Source organism: Varanus komodoensis, unplaced genomic scaffold (genome assembly GCF_004798865.1).
Source record: "Varanus komodoensis strain SLA01 unplaced genomic scaffold, ASM479886v1 scaffold6_1, whole genome shotgun sequence".
NCBI lineage: Eukaryota > Metazoa > Chordata > Lepidosauria > Squamata > Varanidae > Varanus > Varanus komodoensis.
In genome coordinates this window covers 5,273,954-5,301,953 of record NW_025336345.1, presented here as the reverse complement: position 1 = coordinate 5,301,953, position 28,000 = coordinate 5,273,954, and the positions used below count along the sequence as shown (strand labels likewise).

The 28,000-nt window shown below is 48.5% G+C and overlaps 1 protein-coding gene across 1 annotated transcript; it reads left to right on the top strand.

The window, feature by feature from the left end:
- Positions 1-288: 288 nt before the first annotated feature.
- On the top strand, positions 289-28,000 carry SNCB (synuclein beta). Its single transcript, XM_044450990.1, has 6 exons — positions 289-356; positions 1,336-1,470; positions 22,818-22,859; positions 23,384-23,502; positions 26,358-26,447; positions 27,217-28,000. The coding sequence occupies exons 2-6, from the start codon at positions 1,350-1,352 to the stop codon at positions 27,247-27,249; spliced, it is 405 nt and encodes a 134-aa protein (XP_044306925.1). The 5' UTR covers positions 289-356; positions 1,336-1,349; the 3' UTR covers positions 27,250-28,000.

Sequence of the window (28,000 nt, the reverse complement as noted above, 5' to 3'; positions counted from 1 at the left end):
ACCGGGGCTCCGGCGCTGCTGCATCGGGGCCAAGCCGAGGGGCGGGGAGCGCGGCTTGCGCGCGATGATGAAATCCCTTCGCCGGGCGGGTCCAGGGCACGCGGCGGCTCATTGCAATATTCAGCAGCGGCAGCCGCGGCAGGGCGAAGGCGCGGGTGTCTCGCCTGCGCTCTCCTCCTCCGCCTCCTCCTCCTCCTCCTCCCCCCCCGCACCGGAGCTGCTCCATGGCAGAGCGGCTGCCCTGACTCCGCCGCCGCACCGTGCCGCCGACCCTACTCCGCCCTCCCGGCCCGGTATGATCTGAACCCCCCACCCCGGCGGAGACGCACTCAGTCCAGCGCTATTGCCGATCGCAGGTGAGCAGCACCTCGTTGCGAGTCCTTCCCTGCACGCACGCCGGGGCTGGGAACACGAGTCATGATTGATGCCTGGGTGGGTGGGACGGTGAAGGGGAGGATGCATAAAAATGGCCTGAAGGTGAATCCCTCCGTCCGTGTGCTGGACGCTTTCGAGGAGAGGGGGTCTCTTTCCTTCCTCCCGTCTCCAGCAAGCGTGGTCCTACCTCCCCTGCCACTGGGGAACAATCTGCCGTTGGGGAAAGGAGGTGTTGCGTCTTCTCGGATATTTCACATCCCCTTCCCCATCCATCCAGTATAACTTACAGAACTGGCTCTCTGTTTCTCACCCCTCCCTTCCCTTCTCGGGTTTCAAGGACACAGAGTCATCCCTGTTCTGACTGCTTTAATCTGGGTTAAATCCCAGCCTGTCCTCTCTCACTGCCTCCTTTGTAGAGAAAGAGATGCTGGGAGCGGATGCTTTTATGGAATGGGGTCTTGAAGGGGAGGATTTCCACCCCTGCATTAAAATAATCAGGAGGTAGTAGCTGCAGCCATTAAGGTAGGCCTGGTGATGATGAGGATGACAGCTGGGAGGGATGGAGAGGTGGGGGGAGTGGGAAGATCCTTTGCAGCAGAAACAGCTGTCATCAGACTTGTTGAATTTGGGGCAGAAGGTTGGCTTTCTTAGCCGGACTGGGGCATCTGTCCCTGTACTTTCTGCTTTTGGTGGATTCCCTCCGTGGGGACTGCTTGCCTGCTTCTTCTGGCATAGTTTTGGCAGGAGAGAAGCTGTGGCTGCAATAAGAGACTGCCTGGGGAGAATGCACTGGGGACAGCATGTTATTAGGGTAGCCACGGTGGTTTTAGGCCTGGAGAAATGCCACCAGAAGCAGTCCCAGTGCTCCCTGTCAATCCGCAATCCCCATAGCCTGGATGGAAACAGCGTCCGAGTCTTCTGCTGAAGCCATCTTGCATGGTGTCTTGTCTCCCTGCACAGAGCACCGTGCCGGGATGGATGCACTTATGAAGGGCTTGTCCAAGGCAAAGGAAGGGGTTGTTGCTGCAGCGGAGAAGACCAAGGAAGGGGTAGCGGTGGCAGCAGAGAAGACCAAGGAAGGCGTACTTTATGTCGGTAAGGCTGCTCCAGGCGCAGCTGCAGAGTTGACCCACTGGCTGTCCCCCCTCTTGCAGGAGAACAAATCTGTGAAGCAGAAGGAAGAGAGGAGAGGAGAGGGGAGGGGGGGGGAGGAGGGAAGCTTCCATTTCTCTCCTTCCAGAACAGCCTTCCCCAATCTGATGCCCTGTAGGTGTGGATTCTGGGAGTTGTAGTCCAACACATCTGGAAGGTACAAGGTTGGGAAGGCTTCGCTAGGCATCCTTTCCTCAGTTCAAATTTATTGGTTTTCGTTTTCTTGTTTGGCTTGTTCAGGCACAGTGAAACAGCACAATTCCCGTGGTGACAGCAGATCTAGGGAAGCAGAAGATGATGCTGTAGAGCAATATCTGCAAAGCAGTTTCTGCTGGCTTCTCCTCCCCCATCTTCCCCTCTGGGCTTTGGAGGCTAAGCTTTGTCCTGATGTCAGATTGCCCTCCACATGCAAAATGTTCCACCTGCTGGGGCTTACCTGTGGGGCCCTGCTTTATCTTTTACAATACTTGGCTGGCCCTCCTCCCCCACACTCCCAAATTTCACAGGGGTTATTGCACTTAAGTATTGGCTAAGTAGACCAGAACTGTAAACTTCTAACCAAGGAGCACAGAGTGCATGGCATGTTTTTCGAAACACAGTGGGTTATGCTTCTAGGATTCTTGAACTCTCGAACTGAAACCCAACTCTGCATGGATATTTCCTCCTTTCTTCTCATTGGTTCTCATGTTACTGGTCCCATGTGAAAAAGGACAGATGATATATTTTTATTGAATGAAGCCATCATTTAAAGGTGGCATGCAAACTCTCAGGTCTTTTATAGAAGGTTTGGTCTCACAAAACAAATATTCTCAAATGAATAGTATAATTTGGCCTGATAAAGACTTCTGTGAACTATGAAGGCTTGCCTATCATCTTTAAAAGATGGATTGTTGCAGTAAAAGATATTAGCATTAATTTATATCTCTGCCTGCTCCTATGGACACCATAATAAAGGACAAGCCATTAGCCCAGTGTCTTCCCATGTACCCTAAACAATTTGTTCAACACAAAGTTGGTGTCTACAGATATAGGTTCACCAGTCAGTGTTCATTTCACTGCTCAAATTACAAGAAGGCAGAGGGGCCAAGCTCCCTTAGCTACTCCTTTGAGAAAAGCAAAGGTTGCCATATTGTCCATAAGGAACATTCCCAAAACCATATTAGTTTAATGATCTTTAGAACAACTGCACATCTTTTATGAACTTTTGGTTGGCCTAATACAAAAAAATAACTAAACATGGATTTGAGTATTTTTCTTTAAAAGGTTATGGAAGGATGATTATTTGATTAAAATGGGTGTATGTGGAAGGAACCAGTCCTTGTGGAACTCATCGAAGCTTTCACCTTGTCTGACTGGTTCAGTTCCTGGATCCAGTGTCCATATCTGGTGTTTCAGGCAGTCCTCTGAATAGGACAAAAGGGCTACAGTTCCTTGGGAAATGCAATAGGGAAAAGGCATGACGGTGGTTGAGTTTTGTGCTTGGTTCAGCCTAAGAGACGAATAGATGAATATTCACACATGACTGCTCTGTATTCAGGAGCTGCCTTGGCTCTTTAAGATTCAGCAAGAAGAACCACCCAGTTGACTTGGACTAGCCCAACCTCCTCCAATCATACCACTTCTAGTCAGAAGAATGAGACACATGTCAAGGTTGCTCCTCCCTCAAGGCCTTCATCTGCTGTCTTCATACCAGGATACTACTTCGTCCCTCACTGTCCCAGTACTCATACCTGCAATCTGCCTGTACATGTAAACACTTCCTTCTCAACTTTGCAGGTTCAGCAAAAGCAAAGAGGAAATAAACACGGGGTGTATACATTTGCAGGGGCACACTGTAATAAATCTGATTTGCAAAAAGAATCCTCCATAATATCACTAGGTAGCCATAATCAGCAAGAATGGACTGGGAGCGCTCATGTTTAGTATGGTCACTGGCCATGCTGATGGGGAATGATGGAAGTTGCAGTCCAGTCCATCTGGAGAGGGGCAGGTTGGGGAAGGCTGGTTTCACAGCTCCTGCTAAAATTATTTATTTATTTATTTATTTATTCAATTTGTATCCTGCCTTTTTCCTCAAAGGGCTCAAGGCAGCTTACATCATTCTCCTCCTCCATCTTATCCTTACAGCAACAACCCTGTGAGGTAGGTTGGGCTGAGAGTCTGTGACTGGCCCAAAGTCACCCAGTTGGCTCCATGGCTGAGTGGGGACTAGAACCCAGATCGTCTGAGTCCCAGTCCCAGGCTCTTAGCCCCTACACCACACTGGCTCTCCAGTGAAATTAGCTGAACAAAATTCACAAAAAATATAACAATAGGGCAAATTCACTACTGGCCACATTCTTGAGTGGGGTCAGAGCAATATGAGGATGTGAGAAGGCAGTGAGACTCTTCCATTAAGAGCTCCAAAGTTTTTCCAGTGGGAAAGCAAGGCATGTTGTGGAATGTATACCATCTGCCAGTGAAACACCTTCTCTTAAGAGCTTGTCTTCTCAGCAGTCAGCTTAGGCATCCAACCTTCCCTTGGTCATCTTGCAATGCAGACACCAGAGACTTAGACTGTCCTGCCCCATCCATGTGCCCTCCAGGGGAGTTGGGCTACTAGCCTGGCATATAGCAGCATATCTTGCTGGAAGAAGCAAAGTTAAGATACCTCACTCTCTATATCTGGAGTAAGGAAGTTTCTACCAGTCGATATGTTCTGTCCTTTCCCCTTTTAGAAGCTCCTGTGCACACTTAGTTCTCCATGCTTTATGTTGCTCCCTTCCCTGGAAAGCTGGCACTGCAAGCAGCTGCCACTTTCCCCCATTCCACGCTTTGCTGCTTGCATTTCCCTGGACTTTCTGAAAACTCCTGGCTAATTATCTGCAATGTCTCTGTTTTGATACCTTTATGGAAGGGATATCGGGGCTCTGGAATCACATGCTTTTAAAAGACTAAGTCTGAGATCTGCAACAAAAAAGTTGAGATCCTGCAACTAGAATACATTGTACCAGTTTAAAAATATGTGCATGCAGCTGACATAGTTGTGCCATTTTTAAATTTCAGTTTAGGGAATTGTATTTTTTGCAAAATTGCTATTTAGTGTTTAGGGTCTCCCATTGAGCTATAGCAGGAGATGGACCATGTGGGAAAGAGGACAGGACTTGAAAGGTTAGGGAGGTGTTGATCGAAACTTGGAGGGCATGGCTGATGGTGATGCTAACAGGAAGTTCTGCCATCAGAACCTTGGATGTCCACCTGAGGCTGCGCTGATTCATTTATTTAGAACACTTATATATCATGTAATCTTCCACTAGATGTCAGAGGAGTGAACATAAAAGATTAAACAGATAAAAGAATCAAACAAGATGTTAAAAACAAGATCAATAAAGCAGTGGCTGGTTTTAGTGTTCTCTGGAGGCTGCGAAAACAGGGCTGTGTTGGAGCTGCCCGACCTCCAGAGGCAGGGACATCCAGAGAAAGGGAGTTGCTATGCCGAAGGCTCTTCTCCAGATGGCCTCCACAGGTCCATGAGGAACCACCAGGAGGAGGCCACCTGGTGCCTGCAGGGAGCAGGCAGCCTAGCAAGGGGGAGCCGCTCTCTCCAGCATCCAGGTCCCAAGTTCTTCAGGGCTTTGTATCCTGGTGCTGGACCCTTAAACCTGGCCCAGTAGCAATTAAGCAGCTGGTGCCGATCCCTCAGCAAGGGACCTGCTTGCTGGAAAGGGGCAGCTCCCGGCAGTGGCCGAAGTGCTGTGTTCTGCACTGGCTCCAGTTTCCAGAGCAGCCTTAAGGGCAGCCCCACCAGGATGGCGTTGCAGCAACCCACTCTTGAGGTCTGCTAGCGCCTGTCCCACTATGGCCAAGCTGTCTCTGCCCAGGAGAGGCCATAGATGGCAAAGCAGGCAAAGCTGGTTAGAGGGACTCCAGCAACAGTGGTGAATCCAGGAGTGGTCGCAGATTCCCTTTTGTCTGTTTCTAGCACGCACACACAGATTATTGCCACATTCTCAGGTTGGCCTCAGCAGCCATGTAATGCTAGAAGCTTCCTCCTTTTAAAAATATAAAAGAACACTGAGAGCCCCAGGGCTGTTCTCAAGTTGATTTGGTGGTCTTTCAGATACTTAGAGCTCCAGAATGTATTCTTGTTCCTATAGGCAAATTGAGAAATGCCAGCCTTCCCTAGCAGAGTTGGTACTAGCAGTTAAGGCAGAAGGAATTACTACAGGGGAGAGTACCTCAACTAGCTTTCCATAACCTGGTGCTCTTCAGATGTTGGGGGCTGCAGTTCCTATAATACTGATGAGGACTGATGGGAGTTTTAGTCCAAAAACATTTTGAAGGCTCCAGGATTCAGAAGGCTGACCTTGGCAGAGTCTGCCTTCTGCTATAAACCTCTTTATCTTGGGCTCACAGTAGCCAGCTGTAATAATCTGTAGGGCCTACATTTTCAAGATGTGGTACAGGATTGCAGGGGTGCAGAGTGGGAAGTGCAGGAGCTCCTTGCAAAGATCTCTGTAGTCTTGCTGTGGAAAAGGTGGCTGGTATTGGGGGTGGGGGGTTCAGGAAGGAATAGAGTAGGAGTGGGGGGTGTTAAATTTGCAACTTTGCAAGACTGATGTAAAGATACTCTGCCCATTCTGTAGCATGGACTGGGCAACTTGTGGATGATGGCTTCCATCAGCCATCAGCACTGATGAGGGATGATGGAAGTTGTAGACCAAAGCAGAGAAGTCCATGAGTTGCCCACCTCTGATGTAGAAGGAGGGACTGGGAACGAGCAGTGTCATGTTTTTAATGCTTTTCTCCAAGGCATTCCTGCACATATACATTAGCACATCAGGTAAAATGCTTTAGCATAACTCCCTCTTGGATGTGTTAGCTTACTATGTGCCTGGAGCTTTTACGTGGGACAGGCCACAAAAATGAGTCACCTCCATATCCATCCTGATAGAAGTCAGACCATTCTGCTGCATGTGCAGATCAAGCCTTAGTCTGGAGGAGCCTCACAGAAGGTATGGATGCTGCACTTCTCCGCCCGTCCACTGGCTTCGGGCCAGAGAATGCACACATGCGACTGTCCTCAGGGTCTCACAAGCACTTGGACTGAAGCAGGTGTCCCCCTCGGCTGTCTAGAACTGCATGAGGGGTGGGCAGGGATGTGCTTGCCAGCTGGTCCCGTCCCCTTCACTGCATTGTCAGACAAAGCTGTGCTGCCCTCCAGGCACTGGAGTGGGAATATCTGCAGTGAGAAGCCCACTCCTCTTGAGCCTTAGAACCCTGATCCTGGCGGGTTCTGCATCATGCGGCATGTCCGGGGGTAGGGCCAGGGTCCTGAGAGTCCTTGGGCAAGAAATCTTCCACGGGGCCTTTTCCTCTGGGAAGCTACCTTCTCCACCAGCTGAGCCTGGCTCTGAATCATCCTTGTTTGTGCAGCTTGCTTGCTTGCTTGAGCTTGCGGGCAGGGGCACCTCCTGCTCCTCCTTCTCGCCACCACCATTGCTTGCGCCAGAGCAAGAGGTGGGGGAGCAAGCAGGCGGCAGTGGGGAGAGGAGGAACAAGCCTGGGGGGGTCCTGCGAGCGAGCTGATGCTGGGCTGCGGGCCCTTGGAAGGTGTCCTGCCAGGCCCTCCTGTGACACGGGCCCTGGGGGCCCACCTGCACAGAGCAGGCTCCCCACTGCAGACCTTCACCCTCCAAGGCACGGTGGGCGGCAGAGCCAGGCGTGAGAATGTGACAAAGGCAGGTAGTAGGGGCAGAATGCCTGAATGGCGCTGGCTTGTTTCAGGCCTCCAGTTGTCAGGAGAGTTTCGCCTTGGTCTGTAGTAGAAAATCCGCTCCACCTGCAAGCCGACAGTTAATTACTGTAATTACTTCTGCATGCAAGCAGTGTAACGGTGGAGGGAGAAAACACCATTGTGGGACTTGTTAATTTTGCTGACCCTGCAGAGTGTTCTTGAGCATGGGGTGGAGATGCGGAGATGCAGTGAGACCAAGGCTGGAATGAAATGCAAGGCAGATGCCATGCCTTGTGGGAGATTTGCTAGGGAATCGGGGCCGGTGTGCTTCTGTGTGACCCCAGAGTGACTGCTTTCCAGGACAGTGCCTTCTGCTCCTTAGGTATGCCCTACATTCTTCGTTGTTCCTTTCCTTGCATTTGGCTGCATCAACATGTTTTTGAAACCGGTCCAGCCAAGCGAGCCATCCAGATAGCTGGAAGTGCCCTGTCCTTCTCATTAATTACCACTTGAGCCATTTTGTATCTTGGGCATGCTTTATTGGCAGGGCTGTTAATACCTTTCTCCAGATTGCTGATTAAAGGAAATACTGAAGACTGCTGGGCCTGCAATGGATCCCTCTGGAATCCTTAATACAGGCACTTCGGGTTTCTGTGTGCTTAATAACTGGAGTGTGTACTTTATCGATGTCGTATAATAAAGCTACTTTCTTAATTGGAAAGTCCCAAGGAAGCAAGCCATGCCCCTTAGAGCAATCTCTTTTAAAGGCTCGGTTACTCTTATGAGCCAGTGCTGGTAAATAATAAAAAGAGAGATCCCAGGAGATGCTGGGCAAGATTCCTGGGCAAAAGGTCAGGGAAGTGGAGGGGGGCAGTGCTTAGGGGCCAGAAGGACTCCTGGCTTCCCTATTCGTACCAAGAGTGGGGAGTAGAGTGAGACAGAGGCCATCTCTGTGCTGACAAATCTTTGCCACCTGCAACTTGCTCTACTGCAGAGCACGTGGCGGAAGCATAGCAGGGAGGACCTTGCCTCAGTCCCAGATCTAAGCATAGAGGAACGGATTTCTGATAGGTCATTCTGCAAAATGCTTCATCATCTTAATCGATGCAGCCTTTCAGCATTCAGCCTAAAAATGACTGGCAAAGTTCTTTTTCAGCCAAACTCGAAAACCGTATTCCGAGTTGGAGGCTGCATCATTAGATCTTGTGCATGTGCCTCACTGGATTTCCTCCTAGAGGTCCTGTCTCCATGTTCCACTGCAGGGATGCCCAGTCCCTTTCAGCCTGAGGGCGAAATTCAATTCTGAAGAAGTTCTTGGAGGATGCATTTCAGTGATGGGTGGGGCTGAAGGTGACAGGAGGTGACAGAATGAGCAGTGCCCCAAATATCACAGCTCTGAACATATATTAGTTGAAAGTTCTTAGAGCCAGTAGCAGAAGATGCATTCTGGCCTTAGAAGAGGAGAATATTATGCAAAAACCAGGAAGGCACCCATTGATTGGCAGTTGCAGGAAAGGGGTTGGGCCATGGGAAAGGGGCAGGACCTTCTGGGCAATTCTGGAGGGCTAGGCTGGGACCCAAGTGGGCCAGATTCTGCGCACAGGCCTGAAGTTCAAGCATCTCTGCTCTAGCAGCTGCAGGAGTCAAGAAAGGTCAAGGAGCTCGTGAAGGTAGCCTTGCTTTGCATGGGGTTCAAGTCCTCCTTTAAAACAATGGGGCGGAACATCTGGAGAACTCCAAATATTGTTGGATTACAACTCTCCTCATCTCTAATGATCTGGAGGGCTACAGGCCCACCACCCCCAAATTAAAGTATCTCAGGTAGCAAAAACTTGAGGAAATCTTTGCCAGAAACCGGAGAGCTCCGTTGCTAGTCAAAACAGTACCGGGCCAGAAGTTCCAAGAGTCTGGGTCAGTTCTGGCAGCTTGACAAGTTCCTAGGCCCCCAGGCTATCCTTATTCAAGGTGATTTAGCAGCCACTGGTTGCACTGTTGTTCACACTGCTCTTGAGTCTGTCCTATCCCTTCATTCTCATGGTGGGGGTCTCATTTTACGGAGTGAGAGCTGAGGCAGAGGCCGATGCTTACCCAAGTCTGTGTGCTTTGGGGATGGGATGGAGGTGGGAGGAATCAGAGTCATGCACCAAGGTAGCCCAGAGTTGGTGATGAGAAAAGGCAGTTTTTGAAAGTTGCCTTTTGATTTCCATGCACAAATCATGGAAAAGGCTGTGACTCTGCTTTGCAAGCAGAACATCCTGGGCTTAATCACTGGCATTCCAGAGAGCGCTGGAACACTCCTTCCTGAAACCCTGGCAGGCCATGGCTGCCTGTCAGCATTGATAGCACTGGGCTATGTGGACCAAGGATCTGACTCATTCGAAGGCAGATTGCTGTGCTCTAATGCAATCACTGAAATTAGCAAGGTGCTTTTAAAACTTATAGAATATTATGTATTCTGCTACTCTGAAAGTCTTGCAGACTAACAAGGGACTATTCAGGACACTGAATTCCCATTCCCTAATCTGTGGACATTTTACATAGCAACTCCATTGACCTCTGAGATTTCGCTAACATTGCCCATCCATTTTAGAAGCCTCCCTTCATAAGCACAAGGGCGAGAAAATTTGCACGTAACAGCTATGGGTTGTTTGTCTTTCTTGGTTTGGAACTGACCATAAGAACCAAAGAATGGGTTGTTTATCCCACTGTTATTTGTGGCCATGTGGCAGCAAGCGCTGTTCCCCACATGCTCATTGTTCCTGTTTTCCTAAACAACTCGGGAGCACACATTCCTTGGTTGTTATTTTTACCTCCACACCTGGAAGATCTGATGTGAAGTTAAATGATAGTTAAACAACCCAGAGTTAATCCAGCAATGACTCTAGGTTGCTTAACTCCCAGACCCAGACTTTTCAGGTTTGGAGGTAACAATAAACCAGAAACAGGGTGTTCTTGGGTTGTTTAGGAAAGCAGAAGCAAAGAAGCAGGAACCAACACATTCACTTGTTCCCAAACATGCCATGGTGTTTCTTTCCAGTTTGATAACCGTATTTTTCGCTCTATAAGACGCACTTTTCCTCCTCTCAAAAGTAAGGGGAAATGTCTGTGCATCTTATAGAGGAAATGTGTGTGTGCCCGACGCCCGGGACGCTGCCGGCCCGCCTGCACCATGTGGCACCACCTGGCTGGCATGCGTTCAGCACGTGCTGCTCCGCGCCCCCCCCAGTGCAGGTGAGAGCTGTGCCGCTCAGGGGGAGCGGTGCAGAGGAGGAGGAGCCATGGGCTTTAACCCGCCGGCCGCACGGAGAGACAGACTGCTCACCCCCACTGCCTGGGAAGACCTGCTGCCGCGCCGCCCGGAAGACCGCCGCCAGCACGCTGCCGGCCCGGCTGCACCACACCTGGCCGGCACGCGCTCGGCGCGCCCTGCTCTGCCCCCCTCCTCCACTGCAGGTGAGAGCTGTTAATCACAGGTCGGTGTGTGTTTTCAAACGGCAACCCGTCTTTTAATGAAGCCCATGGGGGAGTGATGGGGAATGTGCCTGTGATTATCAGGAAGCTTTCCATGGATCCCTCCTCTAAAAACTAGGTGCGTCTTATGGTCAGGTGCGTCTTATAGAGCGAAAATACGGGATATCACTCAGTCCAGTAATTCATTTCTCAGTCCAGTAATTTAATTAGACCCTTCCCCCATAAATGGGTGACTGATAGGATTTGAACCCTTGCTACATATATCTGGTCCAGTAGCTAGTCCAGGAACTAAGACCTGCAGGATCTTTATTGACCAGTCTAAGGTCCAGACTATACTTGATGTTAAACACATATTTGCATCTAACATGCAGGAGCTTTTCTATAATGCAAGAAGTGTCAGCTTGACTGGTGGGGACGGGGTGGGAGGGAGTTGATAATAAATGGGATCAGAACAGGCGTTGGGTGGGGGCGGTTTAACTCCTTCTGCCCTAGTTATTGTCTTTAGGAAAAGCCTTCTGAAGCTGACATTTCCTCTGGGGGCCCTGAGGGGCAGTCTGGCCCCAGTGTGCATTTTTAAAGCCTGTGTGTTAAAGGCAAAGATGCATTTAAGATCAAGTGTGATTTGACACTCTGCATTTCAGCCGCACTGCTCTTTCCAGGAGAGCGGCACAAGAAGGAAAAGCAGCCTGTGCTGGTTTTGATGGCCGATCCTTTGCTGATGAGTTAAGCGTCTCCCTTTGAACAGGGGTGCCATGAAGAAACACATACCAGCCCCAAAGAGTGAATGTGGTCCAGGAGACAGGTGTCTCCAAAGTGCCCCTTTTAGAATGGCGCTTGTTTACAAACTCTCGGGTCACACCAGTCCAGCATCCTGGGAGGGTATGAAATCCATGTCTGTCTCCTGGTCTTAGGGCAGGCAACACGCTAATACTCTTTGCCAGGGAAGGATTTTCGCTTCTCTAGGGCAGCTGCTGGCAAGCTTCCAGGAGAAGCAGACAGCACTTGTGCCAGTTGTATTGTCCGAAGGAGCACGGGCGGTCGCGGAGAGAGCCTCCGGTGTGCTAGAGCCCTCCCTTCTCACCTCTCCATGTTGGCCGTGCTTCAGGCGCTACGCACACCTACCCCGGCGTGACCCCGTGGGACCTGCTGAGAGAAGTCAGACATAGCAGATTGCTCTGCCTGAGAGATGGCTTAACAGTGGTGGCTCAGGCAGCGGCCAGCACCCCTTGCCTTGCCACCCCCTCGGATGATGGGAACCCCTTTCCATGGCTGATCATGGGATTCGCTGCTGGGGATCCTGGCCTTAGCTCCCTGCCAGGGCTTGCAAGGCTGTCTCTGCTGACACCGCATGAGACGCATCCCAGATAAACAAGGCCCCCAGGAAGGAGCAGCAAAGCTTGGCAAGGAGATGCAGTGGCTCTATATGCTGCGGCTGTGCTGGGAGACAAACACACATATCTTGCTAGCCCATGTTGCTGGGAGATATAGGGGACATGGAGCGAAGAAGTGGATGCAGCAGGTCCTTGTGGCTGGAAAGGCTCATCGGCTGGGCAAAGGAAAATGTTACAGAGAAAACATCACAGTGCCAGCCTAGGACATTTTGCCCAGATGCTCCCAGCCCACCAATCAGGCCCGATAGGTTAAAATGCCTGAGGAAACCTGCATCCCTCCAGATGTTGTTGGATCACAATTCTCATAATTCTTCAGCACTGGTTGCGCTGGCTGGAGCTGATGAGAGTTGCAGTTCGCCAATGTCTAGGGGGGTTTCCAGATTTCCCCGCTCCTGCTGTAAAGGGTTTACTACACCGTTCACAGGGGCTTGCTGCCTTTGTCTGAGCATTCCTCGTGGCCCATGGTAAGGTTGAAAGGCGAGTGGAGCTGAATCGCTGGCAAGTTGATGGCAGAGGGTGCTGTCTGAGAACTGTCCACAAGAGGGTTATGCAACATGCAGAACGAAAATATTGGCTATATTATTTGATGTTTAACCTGCCCCATTCACCCAGATTCTACCTGTAAAGAAAACACACCTTCCAAATTGCTACCTCCTGTGCTGTTGTGGCCACCGCCGCCGCCACCTTCTGGGTCTACTATGGATGAGCAGTAGACTTCACAGTGTATACAGGGGTGATCCTCTGCAAACACGCCTCCACTTAGGCCAGTGTGAGTTTCATTAACTGCTTTGGGAGAGAGCCAGTGGCAGCGGTGCAGATGGGCTGCCTGACTCAAGAAGCAACAGTCTGTCTGGGGTCCTACCTTTTCAAAGGGAAGTTACTCTTAGGACGCTGCTGATGAATCAACATCTGCCTGCATCTACAGGGACTCATGCTAGAGGCCATTTTTATGGCGACTTTCAGTCCTTGTCCAAGTGCTCAAGGAGAATGAGGTGGCAATTCAGAGGGGTAGGAGAAGGGCAGGGCTGCACCCTTGCTGGAGCTGCACCTGGAAAACTCTGTGCACAGACCCAGATGCATTATTGTTACTCGGTCATGAACTAATGCTTTGCCTATGTTCAGGGGTACTCAGTGGTGCAGTGATGCTGGATCACACAGGGTCGAAATGCTGGGCGTTTTTGATCAGCAGGAATGCTCATGTGATTTGACCCTACCCTTCACCCCTCCCCTGAGATGTTCTAAAGCTAGCTGCCGATCCCACTGTGGCTGGGGCTGAAAAGGACTTTTCTCAGCAACCATTAATAGTTGTAAGCTATCTCTGCGGTAATGCAAGGTATTCTGAGGTGGCTTAGCATTGGATGAGCAACCCAAATCAAATAATACAACAAAAGTCCCGTACTTGGTAAAGATGAGAACTGCTCCAAGTGGTGTGTTGACAGGATTCCGCACCACTGCCTGCATCTCTGGCCTCTCCTTGGCAGCCTGGCCACGGGAACGGTCCTGACAGGCACCTGCACTTCAGCATGTGCACTGCTCTGTTGGCGGCACTCCTCTTCATTAATGCTTCACATACACCAAGGCTAAGCCTTGTGTTAATTGAGCCCTGGAATTTTTCAATTTACATCTCAATAGGACATATTTCCCACTCCCCATTAATTCCATTGCTCTTTAAGGGCCTGGAGTACACGCTTGGCAGAGTAGACAGGAGAACTCATATAGCCTATATCTATCCATCACCACCACCACCACCACATTTATAGCCATCTTTCTTCCTCTTGCAAGGAACCTAAGGCAGCTTACAAAGCAGCTTCCTCTCCCCTTTATCTTTGCAGCAGCGACCTTTTGTGGTATGTTGGTCTGAGAGTCTGACGAGCCCAAAGCCATCCAGTGAGCTGCATGACTGAGTGGCGACTAGAAGCCGGATCTCCCACATCCCTGGTCTAACTCTGACTCTTAACCATGTCACAACATTGGCTCTAGTTGTTTTCATGGAAAAAACCTTTGGAATTCCTTATAAGAACCTGCTGAAAGATCTTCACACCTCATAAAAGAGTGTCAATTACATAAAGTGAACATTAAATAGGATGTTGCTCCCTCCCTCCTCCCCAGTTGTACCGACGTGCAGTTTACATCTGAAGGCTTCTCGGCAAAATTACAGAATCTGTTTCTTCTGTCAGTGTTGTGCTTAATGCTAGCATTGATCTCATGCCAGTAGCTCAATATCCTTTGCTGGTGGACTGGAAATGAGAGAAACGTTGTTTCAAGGCGGAAGAGCTGCATGCCTGTTCAACATGTTAAAATAATAAGGGAGGACTTGTGTACGCCAGCACTGGAGAGAGGAAATGCACGGTCTTCCAATAACAACGCTTCCTTTAGAAAAGGCAGGGGAATTTTCTTGATGGGCTTTGTTTGCTCATTTTGTTGGTTCATGACTGCAGGAGGGCACTCATTCTTCCATGGTGCTGTTGAGAAAGCAAACAAAGTTAAACATTTATTGATTTAGGACAGTTACCACCCACTCTTCTTCCAGCATGGAACTCCAAGGTGACATCCCAGCCCTGTGCGAACACTAACCAGACTTGGACACGCTTAGTTTCAGCCAGATCCTGTGTCCAGCCCATGTCCTCGGCTTTGGAAACAAGGTGGAGGGAGAAAGGAGTGGATGGGGTCACTTTTCTTATTGCTGGCGATGTCGCAGGCCCTGTTCAAGAGGTGCCAGTGAGAATGCACACAACCGTCTTCCACACTGCTCACAGTTGCAGTGTCTGCAGTAAAGGGCTGTGTGCGCATGACTCACACACTGCCAGTGACAGAACACTGCAGTGTCTGTGTGAGAACAATACACTGTACTTCCCACAGACGCACCACCTTGGAGAAAGGAATCCAGCCCCCCGGCCCACATGAATACTGCCTGTACATGGACAAGCACCAAAAATCTGTGGAGTCCCCGATTCCAGCCACAGTGTGCATGAAAGTTAGCATGGATGATCCACTAGGGGGCCCCTTACACCACAGCTGACGAATGCAGGGCCACTCAGGTTGGCACATGCGTCTTGCCATCCACTGGTAAGCCGCTCAGTCTCCCAGCATGTGCTCTCCTCGGAAGGAGCAGGCCTCTGCAGCTGTCTTCCTAGAGCACTACCGGCATCTTGCATGGCAAGCAGGCAGGGGTGCCACCAGTGATGCTGTCTGAGATCCCAGCCTGGCTTCATCTGTATTCAGCAGCAGCATCTCTGACCTTCCCTGGGGTCAGGTATGATGGCAGGCGTTTGGCATCAATGTATAAAAACCCAGCCTCGGCAGTTGCAGCTGCACTGCATTCGGGAATGCTGTTGCAGGCTTCCCTTCCCCAGCCCAGGGCCCTCCAGATACGTTTTTAATGTATAAAAACCCAGCCTCACCAATTGCAGCTGCAGCCAGCAGACCCTTGCATAATGGGAGTTGTAGTCCAGTACGGATTAGGGAAGGCTATTTCAAGGTGTATCAAACCATAAATCAGGAGTGGGAAGTTATGACCCGCCAAAGGTTGTTGGATTCAATTCCCATCAGCCCTAGGCAACATGGTGCATTGTGAAGGATGATGGGAGCTACACCCCAACATCTAGAGGTCCAGAGGTTGCATTCCATTAGGCCTAAAACATTGTAAAAGATACAAAGTGATGAGCAGGCGGTTCAGGCACTAGGGAATCCAGCAGCCTTCTCCAACCTTGTGCTTTCCAGACATGTTGAACATCATCCCCAGCTAGCATGGCCATTGGATTAGAGAGTTATAGTTCAGCTCATCTGGAGAACATTAGCTTGGGCAGAGTTGTCATACAGAATGACTGACCATTTTCATATGGCTGTGTGTGTGTGTGTGTGAGAGAGAGAGTGAGGGAGGGGGGAGACAGACAGACTGACTGACTGACTGAATTTTATTGGTTAATAGAAGTTTGTCCTTGACTTCAGTTGGACTAGAAACCTTATTTCCCACCTCTTACACAGTGGCTACCACTATTGTCTCTCTCTCTCTCCTATTCATGTTCCCTCCCTCCCTCTCTCCTTTACTGAGGAGGCCCAAACAATGTTCTGTGCCTTGGGGCGCATGACGCTGTTAGCCTGTTAGAGAGCAGCAGTTCTGGCCAGTGCCTGAAGCCTCCTGTAGCTGCTCTGAGTTTCCCAAGGAAGAGCAGTCAGGTGAACTGACCGACATAATAAAATGGTGGCCACTCTTCCATGCTTCATGTCTCTCCGATGGGCATCGGATTCCACTCTGGTTGTACTTCCTGACCAGAACTGCTTAACCCTTAACAAACTAGTAGCATCTTGCACTCTACCACATAGACCATTGTTTGCAATCCCCCACACAAGGAAGGACGGACAGACGGACGGAAGGAGACAATAACTAGGATGGGTAGTTGTGTTATGTGAACCCAGACAAGAATAGTAGCTGCTACACCAGAAACAAGGAAAATGGTCCTAATTCAACAGAAGCCATGGACAAACTTCTGCCCACTGATAAAGTTGTATAAAACCTGTCAGGAAACTGGGAAGGGAAGGAGTGGGGAGGGGAAACTAGCAGCAGAAAAGCCCAGGTACAGGAAGGGTTTTACACATTGCCACTTTGCTGGAAGCTGCCCCCTCTCAACTTTGCTTTTCCCTACAAGAAGCTGTCAGCTGTATTTAAACACATGCCTTTGCATTGAAGGTGGAGAAGAGCTGGCCCTCTGGATGTTGCTGGACTGACTGCAGTGCTCATCAGTGCTTCCCAGCGTAGCCAAGAGGGCGAAGGTGGTGCGAGTTGCATTCCAATAATTTCCAGAGGGCCACACACTCCCACCCCTGCATTTTTATGTATTCTGTAGTTGGGCCCTAGGCTAGCATTTTCCTCTGCTGCTCACTAAGTCATTCCGTTGCTATAGGATGTTGTTATTGCAGGCTCTGATGTATCTCCATCAGGGTCTTAATGAAGGTGGCCCAAGAACAGGTGGAACCCAAGCCAGATTCCAGTCAGTTTCCCTGTGTTGTCCCTCCTTCCTAGTTCTGATGCTTCCAGCAGGTATGTTTTGGTGTCATCCCAGGTTTGCCGTACTTTCTGCAGTTTACACTGTACTTTGCACAGCAGCAATGCCTGAAAGACCTATGGTGTGTAGCTCTTGAAAAAGGAAAAAGAAAATCCTCACAAGACAGTTCCTGCTCCAAACAGCTTACAAACTTTGCTAAGATCTGTTTTCATGACTATGCTAAGCCATGGATTCTCTGCACGAGTCTGAGCAAGTTATACTGTAATCCTGTGGATTTATTCAAATGAGTCCCACTTAATTCAGTGGAGTTTATTCCCAAGTAAGTAAACTCAGACTGGCAGCTTGGATTGTAGCCCTTGTTCATGTACACTCAGAGGTAAGCCCCACTGAGTGCAGCCCCACTGAGTTCTCCCAGACCCAAAGAAACTTGCATACGATTGCACTGAGTCTCTTCTTGATCTGTCATACATTATATTCCCAAACTTGGTGCTCTCCTGATATTTTGGACTTCAACTCCCATGCTGGCCCAAGCCAGCATGGCCAGGAGGGATGCTGGGAGTTTTAGTCCAGAACATCTGGAAGACACTAAGTTGAAAAAAGCTGCATTGCAGTCTTAACTGTCATTGACTCGGAGGGAACCATAGATCTCCGAGAGGGACCAATCATTCTTCAAAGAATTCTCAGCCCATTAAACTACACTTCCCAAGTTCCTTCAGGGAAAACCATGAAAATCAAACTGGAATAAAAATGGCATAGTTTGTAATGCAGATATGCAATGAGCCTCCTTTCTTCATCTGCATAATACAGATTAACCATTTCATAGGATTAAGAGTGTATTTTAGTTTGAATACAAAAAGCCCACAGCAACTAGCAACGATGAAACACTAGAAAAAGGTGCAGAGCTACATGCAAATCTTCCATCTCTGGGAACCTAAGGCTGCAAACCTGTACACACTGAGTAGAAGTCTCATTCAATCCTCTGGGGATTGCTTCTGAGCAGACATGTCCCTTGTGCCTGCTCTGGACTGTACCACTTCAAAAGGCTGATGACAGAACGTTTTTCCATGCTTGAGGGGAAAAGTTCTAGCATAGCCGGTTTCTTCATATGCTTGTCTGCGGCATGAAAGTAGGAGCATGTGATCCCTTGTGAACTCACACACACAGTTGGAGGTTATATAATGCAGGCAACCTCTGGCACCCCTAAGCCTAAACTGTAGCAGTCAGAGAGATGCTTGCCATACCAAAAAGAATACTGACAGTTGTATACGGAATGTATCTTACCAACATTTCAGTTTCAATGTCGAACACTTCCTCTTTGTGCCTTCTATTCCTGGCTGTGCTGTTAATCTTTCTCCTGTGTTGACATGGAATAATTAGAGTGGCTGTGGGCCCTCAGTATGGCTTGGCCCCATTTCTGCTGGTTCTGGCACTCGGCGAGTGGGCTCTCCCATCCAAGCGCTCCAGAAACAGGTGGGGAGCCCAGAAGAGGCAGGGCTTGAGTTCCAACAACAAACAAGCACCAGTGGGGGCAAAGTCAGGTGCAAGGGCAAAGTTCGGTTGCATTTACATTATTTGTAAGTGTATCCTAAGCTGCATGATAGATAAAAGGAAGTAATTCTTTATACAGCATATAGTTAAATTATGGAATTCACTGCCGCACAAATGGTGGCCACCAGTTGAAACAGCTTTGAATGGGGATTGGGCAGATTCATGGAGGAAAAGTCTATCCATGGCTATTAGTCTTTATGGCTATGGACTACCTCTGGTCTTAGAGGCAATATGCTTGTGTACACCAGTTGCTGGGGAAAAGTTGTGCTCATATCCTGTGTATTCTGTGGGTAGCAGACTTGGGCCACTGCATGAAGAGAATCCTGGGGTAAATGGATCGCTGGTCTGATCCAGCAGAGCTGTTATGTTTGTATGCTTTACAAAGGTTTTTTGCCTGGAAAATAAGGGCATATACTCCTACATTGTAAATGTGGCCAGTAAATAATATTTGACCCCCCCCTCATTTTTCCCATGTGCCTTTGCTTGTTTTCTTATGAAACATGGAACATTGGATGATGAAATACTTTCTTTAGGGATGGGGAGTAAGGTATTTAAGACAAAACATTCTATATTGCTATCCGGTCTTTACTGCCCCCAAATGGTTTCTAAATGGTACGTAAAAGGAAAATGAAGACTGGAAATGCAACATTACTTGCAGTTTTGAAGCCGTGAAGGAAAAATGGGTTCTGAATCTTTCCTGTAAAATTTCTGACATTTTTTCCCCTACCAGCCCTTATTAAAATCATTGTTCCAATGTATCTTGTATTGATAGGGATTTAGGAAGGCTCAATCCTACTCAGTTTCCCAATATGTGACTAGAGATACCCTATTGTAGCATATGAAGAAAACATGTGTTCTTGATCATTAAGGTTCTTCTCTAGAGAGTCCCGTGTTGTGGGGCCTGTTCTGTTTGATGCTGTAGCAGTCAGCAAATGTAGTTTTAAAAATTAAGTGAGAGAAACACTTCGGGTTATCATGTCACTGCCCCCACAAAGGATGGAACAGTGTGTGAATGATCCCACTTACATGTCTTTCTTTGGCACTCACAGCCAGTTTTCAATACATGCCCCAATTTGAACTCATTGTTAGGGAATGCTACCTCCACTTTAAAATGCATATCCACTGCCACCAAAATGAATTCCCTGTATCAAAAACAAAAAACAAAAACCCCTCAGTAGTCTGGCTCCTATTGACACTGCCATTGGAAACCACCTTTCAGGATGAACAATTAAGGGCAAAAGTCCTGTTGACTGCTCTCTTGACACATGTTAGCCCAAAGCTCAGATGCTTGTGAGCATCCAGGGCAGAGCAGTGGAGCAATTCCTACCTCCCTGCTCCTCCTGCTCAGCATTTGAGCAAGACAGGCATTTTGGTTGTCAGGCTGAGCTGCTTCAGTGGAGGTGGGTGGGATGGGGGAAGGATGCTGGGGCATTGTGCAGTTACTTTGTATCCCAGCAGTGCCAATCTTCTCCTACCACCTGTAATATCCCCTATAAACCTGTGCTCCAAATTTAATTCCTCAGCCTTGGAGAGGCAGCCAGTGCAGTTCTTTCTTTGCAAGGTGGTAGGAAACATAGAAACAGTGAGTCAGAAGGGGTCTTCCGGGCCATCTAGTCTGACCCCCAGCTCCAGCCAGCTCTGCTCATGACATGCCTACTATGTCCATGTCCAGCCTATCCTTGAACACCCTCACTGATGGGGCTTCAACCACCTCCTGTGGAAGCCCATTCCGTACCCTCGGGATCCTCTCAGGAAGTACTTCCTGGCATCCAAATTGAACCTTGGTTTCTTGAGCTTGGCTCCATTGGAGCGTCCTGCCTTCCTTTACAGTGGAGAACAGGTCTCTACCCACCTGTGTGTGACACCTGCTCACATATTCTATGTTGCCAACAGATCCCCTCAGAGTCTCCTCTTCTCCAGGCTGAAAATACACCGTTCCCTCAATTTCACTTCATATGGCTTTCCCTGCAATCCGGCCACCATCCTTGTGGCCCTACGCTGCACCAATTCCAACCTGGCTATATCCTTTCCGTAATGTGGAGCCCAGAAATGAACACCATACTCCAGTTGCGGGTGCACCAGAGTTGCACAGAGTGGCAATATCATCTCTCTCAATCTAGAAGCCATGCTTCTGGCTATGCAACCAAGGGAGGGGGATTGGAGTGTGAATTCCTAGCTCTGAGTTCAGGGCTGTTTCTGACTTCATAACTGGGAATATGAGTTATCCTATCCCCACTCCCCCATCCCTGAATATGACTACAGACTGCAGGATTTTCAAGATGCTTGTTAAGAGGTTTATTTACCAAAGGGAATAAAGCACCGTTTTATTGTTTAAAGTTTCTTAAATAAGTTTTCATAGTCTTAATAGACAAGAGACTCTTCCTCAGCTAAGTGAGCTCTCAACAGTTTTTCCTTCAGACCAGATTTCCCTAAACTCCACCCCAGGCAGTTCTTCGCAAGCAGGACAAGAAGCTTCACAACATCTTTCCTCTGTCTCCTGGTCTTCCTGTTTCTTCTGACTTCTAAGATGACTGCAATGCTTCAGGGACTATCTGTTGCATTCCCTCTCATCAGATATAAGAAAATGTATTATGTTTAACTTGGTTTGCTCATAGCATTATCAGGCTTGGTATATTAAATAGCTAAGCATTGTTTATTGAGAAAATTTTAACAAATTTACTGAGTTCATTTTAAAATGCTTTCAATTTTAATTAGGATTTTACCAGCAAATCCAAGTTTCTGCCAGTGGAAGGAAATGTCCTGTATAACAGGACTTCTGTGTCCTCGGACTGACCAGCTGCCAGTGGGTCTTCCAAACCTCCAAAACACATTCGGAGGGTGCATGGGACTGCAATGCAGAGGAGTGGACACCAAAAGAGCCCTTCCGCAAACAGTGTTCTTCTGCTGGCAAAATGATCTGGAGGCAGCTGTTCCCAAAGTAACAAAGTGATATTTGTAAAAAGTACAGAAGAAAGCATCACATCCTTTTTAATACCTTCCAGATTTCTGGGTTTTTTTTCAACCTCCCACCAAAAAAAATCCCCCCCCCCCATTCCAGGCATTTTACACCTCTGGTTCTGAGTCCTGGGCTTTACAGGACTCCTTACAGTTCATGGATTATTTGATCAGGGAGCTGAACATGCTCATAGTTCAGTTTACCTAGTCTGCAGTAGGAAACAGAAGCTGGTGGAACTGGCATAAGATATAGGGGTCTGGCTGCCAGGAGTCCTACTTCAAGAGATGCATGTTCACACTTCAGATTGGCCAAAAGCCAAGGAGGATGGAGCTCCTCTGCTTTTAAGAGAATTTTCAGTAGGTGAGTATTTTGTCCCCTTGAGAGACGTGTTGCTAATACCATGGTTCCCTGCCTCATCTTTTAAACTTACAGGAGCCCTACCTTCCTTTGCTTTTGAGCACCTGACTCTTTAGTTCTTACTGCAGACATCCTTGCCTTTTCTTGGTGGTTTTGTGGCTCCGTGGTATGATGGCTGCATTTAATGGCAGTTTCTGTATCACAGGAACAGCTCTCACTTCAAATGGCCCTCATGGCAATCCACACTTCCCCATCATTCCCAGAGGAAGCCAGTTCAATCTCATCTAGCTGGGGAGGTGCTTGAAACAGCACTCCCAGCTGCAAGCTGTACCACAGAAGAAAACAACAGGGTATCTAAACATGTAAGAAATTCTGTCAATAAAGTCCTGCAAAGCATCCTTGTCAGGGAGTGGGACCCATTTGTCATTGGAAACACACAAGGGCCCATTTTCTTAGGTGTTCCCCAGACAGAGTCACATGACCTGGAGTGCCCCAGTCTCCAGCCCTTGCCTCCTTCATGGTGTTCACATCCTGAGGGCACGTGTCTTGAATCTCCTCCCACATTTCTTGAGAAGGTAATTTGAGTAGAATTGACCAGAATGAACAGGATGAATGAAAACCGAGCGGCATGAATATGTACCAAACCTCATGTAATTTTTAGTGTGTAAGAAAATCATCTTCTCCAAGAGGTGTCTTTGCCTAAGGGGACAGGGAGAAATGGACTGGGATTGAGGGGTATTAGCTGAATTGATTCTTGGCGTTGTCTGCTGTCTTGCATGCCCCTCCCCCTGGGTCCAAAACGGCACATATCTGGCTTTTAAAATCCTTCATCCTCTCTTTCCCTTTAGGAAGCAGAACTCGGGAAGGCGTTGTGCAAGGTGTGGCCTCAGGTACTGGCTTTTGGTTGCATTCCTCTCCCCGTGGGCTGGCTTTGTCTGATCAGTGAGTAGGTGGCTAAAGAGATCACAGGTTAGTAGGACAGTGATGTCACTAAAACCTCTTATATAACTGCACCCAGGACAAAGCCTTCCAGCTGCTTCTCCTGCATCTGCAGAGTCAGCTGAAGGGATTGGCTAAGATGCAGCCCCAGCTTTTGGGAGGCAGCCATAAGAACCTGAAAAGTTTGGTGCAATTGAGCTAGCAAAATATCAGGGTGAGGAAAGGAATTGGTTTTCCTAAATGCATGGTGACTAGATGGAGAGTGAAGCCCCAGGAAAGGGTGACTGCATGAAATACAAAGGTAAATAGCAGAAGAAGCTTATCTGATCAGTCTTCCCGCTACAATAGCCACTAGTCGCTGCAGCCTTCCAGACCCTTTACTCCTCAAGAGTAAGGCCACATAGTGTTAAGCCAGTATAAAGAGCTAACTGAATGGCTTCATATACTGTTGGTTTCCTTCTTCTGGCATTCATAGTTGCTGAAAAGACAAAGGAACAGGCATCCCAACTGGGTGGTGCTGTCTTTTCTGGGGCTGGCAATATCGCAGCTGCTACAGGCCTGGTCAAGAAAGAAGAATTTCCCACTGACCTGAAGGTAAGCAACTCACACTCTTCAGGGGACCCCAAGAGCTCTTAAGAAATGGACTGTAACCTCTGGTAACAGAAATCTTGAAACAAAAGGAAGGGCAGCTATCCTCAGGTTCTGCTAAGAAATGAGAACAAGTGGGATCTGGGATGGGTGAAGATCCTACTGGCCTAGATTCATCACGCAGAACCGAATCTTGGCCGCAGTACTGGGGGCAGGTGTACCCTGCCTGCTTGTGGCAGAGTACAAGTGCATCAGGGTGCCCAATGAAGGAGAAAAGAGCAGGAAGTGACAGGGACATGAGCATGCCATGTTTCCAGTCACTCTGACATCTGTCAAATTAAGAGCACAGCATGGGCAGGAACAGGCATGTCTGTGCCCAAGAACAGGCATTCATGCATGAACATGTGTATGCCATGTGACTCACAGCAACGTGTGATTTCCATTTGCCATGTGGGTGCACAGCTCCAGGCCAGTAACGATTATGCACATTCAAAAAGTGTCTTTAAGAATGTAAGAGCCCTCAGACCAAAGGTCCATCTAGTCCAGCATCCTTTTCACCCAGTGGCCAACCAGCCAGTCTTGGCATTCGTTTATGCTGGCTTCAGACATGAGGAGTGTGTCTTCATGTGCTTCATCGTAGAGGTGGCGGGGGAAGCATGTGTACATTGCTGCTGGCGTGTGCTCAGAAGCATGCCTACATGCACGTTTGTCAGTGAATGTGTTTTGCACAGTTGGGTGGGTGGGCGAGTGGGCAGGCAGCATGCATGGAATTGGTCTGGCAGCTGCAGGGCTGGTCGATCTGAGGAAGGGCTCTTGAATCTTGCAGCCAAGCTGCCACCGAGCCGTTTGCTTCCAGCTTAGCTTAAAATAGCAACAGCTGAAGACAAAACGAGGCCAGCGCAGCCGGGCAGGAGCAGGCGCTCTGTTCTACTCAGCATGGGGGAAGGGTTCTCTGCAGTACCATCTCACTTCTCTCCTGCCTTTGGAAGCTTCTGTTCTGGGATGGGAAGGGGAGTGGAGGCTGTGTGCCAATCATAAGTTTCCCTTCTGCAAGCTGAGGAGGAGTCCCATCTCCTTGGTGCCTTCAGTGGCAAAGAAGCCAAGAGTTCTAGATCCACTAGCCACAGGCTCAGGGAACATTTGCAATGGAACTGGAAACAGGGAAATAAAACAGTGGAGTATGTAAGACCTTCCTGAGAAATCAAAACATGTGTAATCCAACCAACAGACAGATCAGCCCCCCACCCATCCCCCAAAAGCTGCACTTGAGATCAGGGCTTACAACTAAGGTTTACGCCACCCCTCTAGCACTTAGGAGACTCTCCACTATTATGAACCATGTATATCCAGGCTTTGCTTCAGTAGAGGCACTACCACCACTCCATCTGTCATATTCCCATGGCTGTGAGCTTTACAAATGCAGACACAGTAGGCAGGGCTGAGAGCAAGGCATCATAGGGGAGGTCTGTGAGGAAAGAATCTGTAGGATCACAGCACAGGAGTCACTGAATATTTAAAATGGTGCTTTTTTATTCATAAGCAGAAAAGCAGGGTTTACAAGAGGGAAAGCAAGGATCAAGAGATCAAACTTCATACTCAAGAGAAATAAGGAAACACACTATAATCCCTAGCTTCACTTATGTGAATCCTAGGGTATTTAAAGGATGCCACAGTTGGAAATGTATAATACAAGCAGGCTTCGATCAGCCCCCGCCCCGCAACACCAACCACCTTCCTTCTCTCAGGCTAAGCCCCTATCTCTAGCTGACAAATCCTAACTGTTAGTGAGGCTTGTCTTCCCACTCCCTTCCCTAATTCCCTCATGAAGGAGGGGCCTCCCTCTTGACAGACAGCTCCTTGGGTCCAGCTGCAAGGTTTTTTTAGCATCCATAAAGGCTTTTTTAAACCTGAGGGCTCCTTTTCTAGGTGATTACTTTGTTCTGTAACTAGAGTAGAAAAACAAATCTGAAATACAGAAAAATAGTGACTCAAACAGATCTTATCCCCAAGACTGCTCTAAGGAATGGGGCCTACTTTAGCATAGCATTTTCTGTCAGAGGCAATTCCCCTGGTTGGTCTTTAAAAGTAGCTTGCCCAGCCCTTCACGAATGAGGCTGGTCCTTTTGCTGAGACATTCCAGCAAAGCCCCAGCAAACGTATGGCAGAAAAAGGCATACTGGGGCCTAAACCTGCCTGGGAGTTTGCCTGCTTGTCTCCCTCCAACTATGCAAAAGTATGTAACAGGTTTTTATAGGCCACAGGAGTCTGGGAGAAACAGAAGCCTCAGTGGGCCCGTGCAGGTTGCCAAACTGAATCCTTGTACAGGAAGAGGAAGAATGTTGGATTACTCTTGGGAATTATCAACACCAGTTGCCAGATGATAGTTCAAGTATGATAAAAGGAGGAGGTGGCAGATTCAACCTAAATGTCAGTAAAGCTATAGGGTAGCTATTAGCAAGGACCAACTCCTGTCCTCTTCCTAGTACTTGGCCACTTGCCTGCCCTGAGGCAAAAGACGGTGGCTGCATAACTGCATATCACTGCCTTTCAGGACAGCAGTGGAGCCCTGGCTCTCCTTCACTTAGTGGCCCTCTAGTATAACTGATGGTACATCATCCTCTCACCCCACCCATTCCTCTGTTGCTTGGTGCTCAGTGCTATCAATGACCTGCTCCTTTTGTTGTTAAATATATTCCAAAATAGGACTTGGTAAGGGATGTATAATATACCCACCTTCCACAAGTTTTATAGATTCCTGCAGCGCCCAAGGATAGCTGGTTATGGCTGTGGGGGTGCTTTCAGAGGGATGTGTCGGAATGGTGCTGTCAGCAATGAGCAATCTCTATTTCTGTCTTGGACAGCCTGAGGAAGTTGGTCAGGAAGCTGTGGAGGAGCCACTGATAGAGCCACTGTTGGAACCTGAGGGTGAGAACTATGAAGAGCCACCACAGGTGAGTGGAGTTGTTAGAACAATCTGAAGAGGAAATGGGGGTTGGGGAATACCAGGAAATAAAAGTACATTAACCCTTCATCAGTTCCCCTGAGGAAAAGAATCACACGTCCCATCAACTGCTGATCCAGGGCATGTGTGGCATGTATTAGGAGAGCATTTGCAAACAGTAGATGGGGAAGAGCCAGATTTTAAGTGGTGGACAGGTGTTCTGCATGCATGAGATCCCAGATTAAATCCCTCACATCTCTCGGTAGCTGAGGTTGGGAAAGATTCCTTCCTGAAACCCCAGAAAGCCTTCATCTATCACTGTAGACAGTACTGAGGGGGATGGACCAATGGCCTGAGTACAGATCTGTTTCCTACATTCTTAGACAAGATTCAGGTCAGGACACAGGGAAGATATATACTGAGAGGCCTTACTGTGGAATTTAGGAATAAGGAAGCTCTCAGTATGTTCACACAGGAGAGCAGAGTGGCTGCATCCCCAGAAGTTGGGCTACTCTTTGCTAGGATATATACTGAACAGCCTAAAGATAAGGTCAAATGTGGGAGCTTGCAAGTACCCAATTGTGAGAGAACTTTCAAGTGTGGTGGTTGATTAAGAAAAACAGGAAAGAGTGGATAGTAAAGACAATAGAATGCATTCAGGAGCTCTGTCTCAGATAAGTTTGTCCATATGTCCTCCACCTGGCCATTGTTCAACTCCAGTGCTGGATTGTCTTGCCCCATACAGTTCTTTAATCTCATAAAAGTCTCTTTCTTTTCAGGAGGAATATCAGGAATATGAGCCGGAAGCATAATGGCCATCCTTGTTCCTACACTTCCACCAGCAGCACAATAACAATAATGACCCTCCCCTTCCCACTTCTTATCCAGCTCTCCAAAGGAAGGCCGTGATGCAGATGGCAGTGGAGAGGACTTCCCATACCCCATTTGTCATGAGTTCTTCCTTCAGTTCTGCTCCAAGGGACCTCATCAGGATCTGTGTTTTATGTATCGTGGTCTTTAGCGTTAAGAGAAACAAAGAATTCTGAAGACAAACCCTGACCGCAGGGGTTTGTGTATGTGCGTGCATTTATGAGCCCAGTCTTACTGCCCTGTCTCCCTCCCAGCGCAGTAAGGCTAGGCTTCCCTGTGTTTGTAAGAAGCATGTTGTACCTTCTCCGTTTTTAAGCAGCGCTTTCCACCACCTCGGCTGGGACCCTGCACTAGGCCTGCTGTACATTTGCTTGCACGTGAATCACGCCAACTCCATTACCATTGGTGGAACTTTTTTTTATATCTCTGAATGGATTGTTTACGCCTTTGTGACCTCTCCCTTTCCTGACCCCTCTGATCTTGTAACAGAGACTCCCTGATTTTGACAGTGCAGAAGCTGTATCAGTGTATCCCAAACAAAAGGAGTATCCTCCCTTTCCTGTCCCTGGCGCTCTGTGTTGTGACTGTGGCATGGATATATACCTCCCACTGTCGCTGTGTGTGCAATCCTGGGACAGCTGCCAGTGACACAGCTGCCCCAGAGTCCATGAATAAAGCCAACTCTTGTCTGTA